General features: G+C 41.2%; 1 protein-coding gene across 6 annotated transcripts in view; it reads left to right on the top strand.

The window, feature by feature from the left end:
* The window catches only part of mcf2l2 (MCF.2 cell line derived transforming sequence-like 2), a 99,838-nt gene that overhangs the window by 69,328 nt on the left and 23,010 nt on the right, over positions 1-7,500 (top strand). For all 6 annotated transcript variants that reach the window (XM_063201839.1, XM_063201842.1, XM_063201837.1 and 3 more), the window contains exons 19-24: positions 282-374; positions 574-666; positions 1,190-1,315; positions 1,740-1,961; positions 6,215-6,307; positions 7,477-7,500. The exon at positions 7,477-7,500 is cut by the window's right edge and continues 55 nt beyond it. In XM_063201839.1, the coding sequence (XP_063057909.1) occupies positions 282-374; positions 574-666; positions 1,190-1,315; positions 1,740-1,961; positions 6,215-6,307; positions 7,477-7,500 (651 nt within the window). The remainder of the gene's footprint in view (positions 1-281; positions 375-573; positions 667-1,189; positions 1,316-1,739; positions 1,962-6,214; positions 6,308-7,476) is intronic.

Here is a 7,500-nt window from a genome sequence, read left to right as displayed (position 1 = left end):
GTAGAGTACAGTACAGTAAAGTGTTCCTTTATTGATCCTGAAGGAAATGAAGTTGTCTTGTTGCATACACATAATACACATACCGGTAATACATGCACATAATGGATATGGCAGATCAAGACAGGATAAGACAGATCAAACATGTTGCACACAACTGCATGCATGATACATTAAATTGATTAAACCGTATTGCACATATGGCAAAACAGTGATAAAAGGTATTGTTGGATGTTTGTTGTGAGGTGGCTGAGGTTTTAGTTGGATCTTTCTTTTTTCCACAGAAAGAAGAGCTTCAGATCTATGAGAAGTACTGCCAGAACAAGCCGCGCTCTGAAGCCCTCTGGAGACAGTGTGCAGATAGTCTCTTCTTTCAGGTCTCATTCAGTTGCTTCTCGTTGTCTCACACACATATCTCTCTATACATCTTCTCATCTTGGCTTCCGTAGTTTTAACAGTCTATTCTCTTTTCCTTATGACATCCTTCCCTTAGATCTTCCACATCGTCCTTTGTTTTTTTTGTGGATGTGTGTGTATGATAGGGTTCAAAAAGTTGATAAGTTACTGTCACTTCAGGAGTGCCAGAAGAGGTTGGATCACAAGCTGTCACTGGACGCATACCTACTGAAGCCAGTGCAGAGAATCACCAAATACCAACTCATGCTGAAGGCAAGTTTTTTGTGTGTGTTAGAGCTCATGAATGTATTCATATTTTTGAATTCTTCAAGTTTCACTTTACAGTGTGACTGACAGTGTAGTGGTCAGACTGTGGTCCATTCCTTATAAAAACAGGTTTCACAAAAAAAACGTTCCGAAGACAAAATCCCAGTTTGTTTTGCCCAATTTTATTAAACAGTTGTGGAGATTAATGAATGTTTACAGAAGGTCCAAAACAGCATCAGATTACCTGGTCTGATCTGTGCACTTACAAGTAATACAGATGATTTCACCAGCTTTACTGGTCATGCAGTTTTTAAAAAAGTAATTATTTTTAGATTGATTTTACGCACAGTTCACCTAAAACCTTGGGTAAAAATTGGTAAAGGACTTGGTAGATCACTTGGTCCTATCTATGCACTTAATCCAGATGATCATCCTAGCTTTACTGGTCATGCAGTGCAAAAAATGTCTGCATGCATTCAAAACCTTGGTAAATAAACAATTTGTAAACCCCGCTTCTTCGATACTTTAGGAGATGCTGAAATGCAGCAAGAACTCTGAGGGAACCGTGGAGCTGGAGGAGGCTTTGGCCACGATGCTGGACATCATCAAGTCTGTCAATGACTCCATGCATCAGATCGCCATCACTGGCTTTGAGGTACTGCCATCTGGGGAGGTGGTGGGGTTTTGGGAGCTGCTGCCAGTGCTGACCGAAGACAAAACACTATCATAGTCTTCATCTACTGTGATAGTAAAACATGATATGCCGAAATTATATGATTTATCAAATGGGGTGGTTGCCAGATTGGGCGTCTGTAGGTAAAAATGGGTAAAAATGGCATTTGGGTGTGTTTTTCAGCAAATGTATGGCCATAGAAATCAATAGAATTTAGTTCAAATTGGGTGGGATTTACAGTAGTGCTTCCAGGCGGGTTTTGAGCATTTTTTGGTCTGAAAATCATCAGTCTCATCTGGCAACCCTGGGTGGTGGTGGTGATGGTGAGTGGGTGTTTGTGTGCCGATTATGATGTGTGCCGATTATGATGTTTCATGACAAACGCGTGTCTTAATTTCCTCCTCAGGGCAATCTCAGTGACCTTGGCAAGCTGCTCATGCAGGGCTCGTTTAACGTGTGGACGGACCATAAAAAGGGCCACAACAAAGTGAAGGACCTGGCGCGCTTTAAGCCCATGCAGAGGCACCTCTTCCTGTACCACAAGATGCTCCTCTTCTGCAAGAAGCGGGAGGAGACCACCGAGGGTCACGAGAAGTCCCCCTCGTACAGTTTCAAGCATTCCCTCAAGGTGAGCTGAGCTCCAAAAGCCCCCTCCCTCCCTCCCAAAACGCTCTTGTTTGGACACGTTTGACTTGGTGATGGTATTTCGGTTCACTGAGAGAGCCCCAGACCCCCTTCTTTAACCCCAAGGGGATTTTTATTTTCAGAGAGAGAGAGAGAGAGAGAGAGAGAGAGAGAGAGAGAGAGAGAGAGAGAGAGAGAGAGAGAGAGAGAGAGAGAGAGAGATACAGAGAGAGAGAGAGAGAGAGAGAGATACAGAGAGTCAGAGAGTCAGAGAGACAGAAACAGAGACAGAGAGAGCTGGTTGACAGAGCGACAGGAAGCAAGGTGGAGAGAGATTAGGTACGGTTGGGAAATGACTCAGGCCAGACTAGAACCCGGATCCCCATAGGCCCTTATGTGGTCATTGGTCAGGTATGTTAGTACACCTCTTCATAAGAGTAAGAGTGTGCACATCCCACCTGTCTGAGGTCAGGTGCAGGACAGAAGGCGTATCTGATAGTGGAAAGAGTAGATGTCCGCACACTTAAGCTCCACTTTGAAAATGTATTCAGGTCATACAACGTTTCGACCCAACAAGGTCTTCATCAGGGGTCTTTCCACAATGTTAGTACACTTCACCACAGCATTTATTTCTAAACAAATCAAGGTATAGTGAGCAGCTTCATGTCAGTAAATGTGCTGTGTACAAGAAAGTGAGGCTTTCCACATCAGTTTGAAAGATGCTTCCTCAAACCACACAGTGATGGACACATTTTATATTTAGGAGCGTGTTCTTTTCCAAAAGTGTCCGTTTACTCTCTCAAAACGCTGTTGTTGAGTGAGTGGGTGTAAGGCCAGAACAGAAGACTGTTTTACTGTGTGGGCGAACTTTAAGTGAGATGTCAAGCTACAGCGTATTATATATATACCGTATGCTGCTTCTATATGGAATCAGTACGGCAGTCAGTGAGGAATTGATCTAAGCTTTCAAACCCATTATTTAGATCAAGCATTTTGGAAGGAAAAACTCTTAACTTTAACCCATTTTAGCCTGATGACAAATATTGTTTGACCTTTGGTGCCTGGAGACACATATACGCTGCATTCAGGCTCTTGAGATTTTACCTTTTTTAAATAAATATGTGGGTATGTTACAGCTGAATGAACACATTCTAATGCAATATGAGGGTCTTATTTCATGTTTTTATGTGTGTTAGAGGCTAAGATATTTATGTTTTTATAGGCTGAGGGCAACTTTTCCAACAAGTGCTTAGGCATTCAGCAGGCTTTTTTTGGAGGTGCTTTAGGCATCAATGGGTTAATTTATCACCATCTGAGGTTGATGTTACATTTGTGTGCTGCTGTGTTTTGTGCCGTAAATGGCTCATGCAAAAGGTCTTGGGGTAAAATAATGCGCCCAGGAGTTACATTACAACTCAGCTGCTTTTGCATCTGCTTTGAAAATGGAGCCACAGAAAACCGTATTTACAAGGCAAATGCCCTCCCCCATTGATTGAGGCGTGATGGGAGGCCTGAGAGTAGGTTATTGCACAGTGTGTGGGGAAATGTGGGGTAGTTTGTTGCTATTGTCACGTCGCATGCGTCATGACTGCTCTGGTTGTTAACTGGCAGTAGTGTGTCAGACTTATAGGAACAGTACACCATTTTGGAAATATTGCTTATTTTAAACCTTACTCCAGTTGGTGTCATTCCGTTTCTGCTGGTACCATACGGTTCAAGGATGCATGCTAAGTAGTAATATCAGTAGACTTGATAGAATATGAAAGATAGAATGGCTGGAAGATGAGGATAAAGACCAAACTCAGGCATTTACATCAAGGGGAGGTGTAAAATGAGCAACATGACCAAAAAAAATTGTAGAATATTCCTTTAGAGACTGATGCCTCTTGTGTTATTCGTACTGAGTACATCCGAATACAAACAAAAAATCCCTTTCATTTCTGGAGCATGCTTCAGTTGGGGATCAAATGTGCTTGTAATGACGAGGAAGAAGTGTTGAGTCTGTCAAGGACCAGACGTGTGTTTATAAACAGAAGGTCTGATTGTCTACACACATAAATTGTGTCCTTGTTTAGAAGGAACATGTGGTTGAAATGACTTAATGTTTTAACAGAACAGGAGACTTAATGCCATTTTAATGACATGAGTTATGCAGAGATGCGCACTATGACCAGATGAGCACAGGATTGTAAATACCTTCCTACTATTGAGTTTAAACATTGTATAGATTTGACATAGATTGATGCAGAGTTGCTCCTGAATGAATATTTACTAATATATGACATTATGAGGATTAAGTTTCAAAACCATTAATGTAATGACTATTATAGAGTTTCCTCTTATGATAAGAAGCGATACTTGAACCTAGCACTCTATTTGAATGTTGTGGCCTCAAACACAATTTCATGCTAAACATTAGTTTCACATCTTGTGCGATATGTCTACTTATGCCACTGGATGACAAGCCTTTAGAGCAGGGGTGAGGAACTTATGTCTCAAGGTCTTACCTAGGCCCTGACATAATTTTATGGTTAAGCAGTTTCACATGAAATATGACATGTTTTGTATAGAAATGATAGAAATTACATTTGCAATGGAATTAAGTTATATTTTAAGGGGACCTAGTGAAGGTGGGGTCTGTTGTAAAAGTGGCTGCCTTCAATATAGGCCTAAAGTGCAGGGGGAAATCCTGGTTTGTGTTCATAGTACGGCCCTTGCAGGGCTTAATACAATTTGAAACGGCCCTCGAATGAAAATGCTTCCCCACCCTTGCTTAACTCAAGTGAGGCAATCCTTGTTATTTACATTCTTTCTTTCTTTCATTTTTTGGGTTGTTTTCTACAACACGTTTTCTACAAAATGACCAGATCAGTTGCTGTGCTGATGCACAGTCGCTTGTACAGACCGTAGCTGTGGATCATCACATCAAAATAATACTGTGCAGCCAATATATTGCATTCCGTATGTGAAAGCTAGAATAACCAGTATGATGTGCTATTTATCCCCAAAGTGCTTTACTGTAAACATCTGTTGACATGTAATTGAACATTTTGACTTTGAAAAATATGTATGTTTTAATAACCATACAATGTGGACGTCAATTTCTTCGATGAAGGCTAAATGTCACCAACCCTTGCACCAACCCTTGAGCACTAAAGTATGGGAGAGGGCAATTTCATAATTCTTCTGTGATAATTCAAGAAAGCTAATGGCAACCCAGGCTCTTGTTTAAACCCTCACGTCTTGAATCATTACACAGGAAGCCACTGCTGTTGGTCATCTGAAGGTTGTGACATCAGACCATTTATTTCCTTTATTTTTACCGTTCTTTTTGAATAAATTCCTCTTTTCTCAAAGGATGGCTCTGACCAATGTGACCACAGCATCTACTGAAGAGTAGAGTAGAGTAGAGTAGAGTAGAGTAGAGTAGAGTAGAGTAGTGTAGAGTACTTCATTAACTTAATTGATCCCAGAGGGGAAATTCAGGTGTCAAGTAGCTTGCATAAATACACATAATGCCCACATGGACATTTAAAGACACATATAACACAGGTAATAGTCAGGGAGGGGGAAAGAAATAAAAATAAAAATAAAGACAAAATAAAAAGGCAATGTGCAAAAAACATATTCTCTGTAGACAAATGTGCAAAAAACATACTCTGAGAGATGAGTTAGCATCAGGCAGGCAGTTGAAAGTGATTACGCTTTTGTTTTTGTTTTTTTTAACCCTGGGCTCCCGATGTTGTTTTTTGGATACCATGTGTTCTGTTTCCACTCTTCAGGCTTTGAATTCCTGACCCGTTCCAGTTCACACATGTGGAATCATTTGAACCTCTTTGTTTTGCCACTTCTGTTCTGAGATCATGTGTTGGGAATCAATCTTTTTGGAAACTAATAGAATAGTCACAGGAAAGTCTCACACAGTCTTGACGGAATTTTATATATGTGAAAGAAACCTCCACATTTTTGTTCAATTTGTCCTGTGTTGATATCTAGAACACCCGAACCACAGATATCATGCCAGTTTGTAGATAAGCAGTAGAGGAATGCCTTATTTACACATACTCTAAGAGACTTTTGCCACTTTTGTGATGTTGAGCAAATAGTTGAAGAAAGTAAGGCCCACTCCCTGTTTCCTTTTGAAGTGTGTTTCAAGATGGTGCTCATATCTGATCTCACAATGACTGTGTTCAGACTGTCCTTGTTTCGGTAACAGTTTTTGATGTGCTAACTCTTTTTTTGCTGCTTTTTCCATAGATGAGTTCTGTTGGAATCACAGAGAATGTGAAAGGTGACATTAAGAAGTTTGAGGTGTGGTACAATGGACGGGAAGAAGTCTACATCATTCAGGTGGGTTGGAGTGCCCATACGGGAAAAGATATGCAGAATAAAACTCATAACGTGCTTCATATATGAACTATACAATTAAAATAATTATAAAAAAAAATAGTTGAGATACAAGGTTTCTCCCGAACAGCGACAATATGCATGTGTGGGCAGTCTTCTGCGATTGCTACAGGTCACAGATTCAACTTTTACGCTGATATTGCAGTAGTGGACATTACAAAAGAGTGGCAGTTATGAGGACATATACGTACGCTAGCAACATCCTCACCCACCTCTTCCTGTTGCTATGAGGCTAACACACATGGAACTTGAAAAAGCATGAGGAAGTTCACACTACCTCCACTTCCTCCTTTGGCAGAACTGGCAAAACTTTTTCATCTTTTTCCTTTGTTGTGGGCCCCTCCGGGCTGTAGTTGGAAACAGCAGACGCACAATGTTTTAATTCATTATGTGGTATTGCGGCCCATTCATACCCTATAGTACGTTTGGTACGTAATTCTGTTCGTACGTGCTAACCCTCCACATTCCTTTTGTCATTTGTTATTCCTTTTGTCATCATGTACTCTCATTGGTTAGCATGCACGTGTGAGACATTCCAACATATACCATCTCACATGTAGCGTATGAATCGGGCTTAAAGCATGTTGTCAGTAAGAGGCAAGAATGAATCATGTCCACATCATCAAATCAGAAGAGATGGGCCCAGATTATCTATGAGCGATAACACAGGAATGCTCATCCATCCAGTCTTGTACATTCATTTTTGACAGCTAACTGGTTTGGCGAAAAAGCGAACTTGTTTATATTTTAAATCACACCTTTTCAAATGTATTTTTTTGTTGTTGTGGCTGATGCATAGACTCTCTGTGTTGGGCTGGGTTTCAGGGCCAAGGGGGAATTGTCTGCAAAATGTTATACCTACAGTTCACCACTGGAGGGCAGTGTTGGTTTGTGAAGAGGTGGGTGGGTGACATGAGCAAAGTGCTGTCATAGGAGTGCATCGTAATGTGTGTGTTTGTGTGTGTGTGTGTGTGTGTGTGTGTGTGTGTGTGTGTGTGTGTGTGTGTGTGTGTGTGTGTGTGTGTGTGTGTGTGTGTGCGCGCGCGTGTGTGTGCGTCTGTGCGTGTGTGTGTTTTGGTGTGTGCGTGTGTTTTGGTGTGGTGTCATTCCAGGCCCCCTCCATGGATGTGAAGAGC

The sequence above is a fragment of the Engraulis encrasicolus genome, chromosome 6, assembly GCF_034702125.1.
Source record: "Engraulis encrasicolus isolate BLACKSEA-1 chromosome 6, IST_EnEncr_1.0, whole genome shotgun sequence".
Classification (NCBI taxonomy): Eukaryota; Metazoa; Chordata; class Actinopteri; order Clupeiformes; family Engraulidae; genus Engraulis; species Engraulis encrasicolus.
The sequence above is the reverse complement of the archived record's forward strand: the minus strand, read 5'-3'. Positions and strand labels throughout refer to the sequence as shown.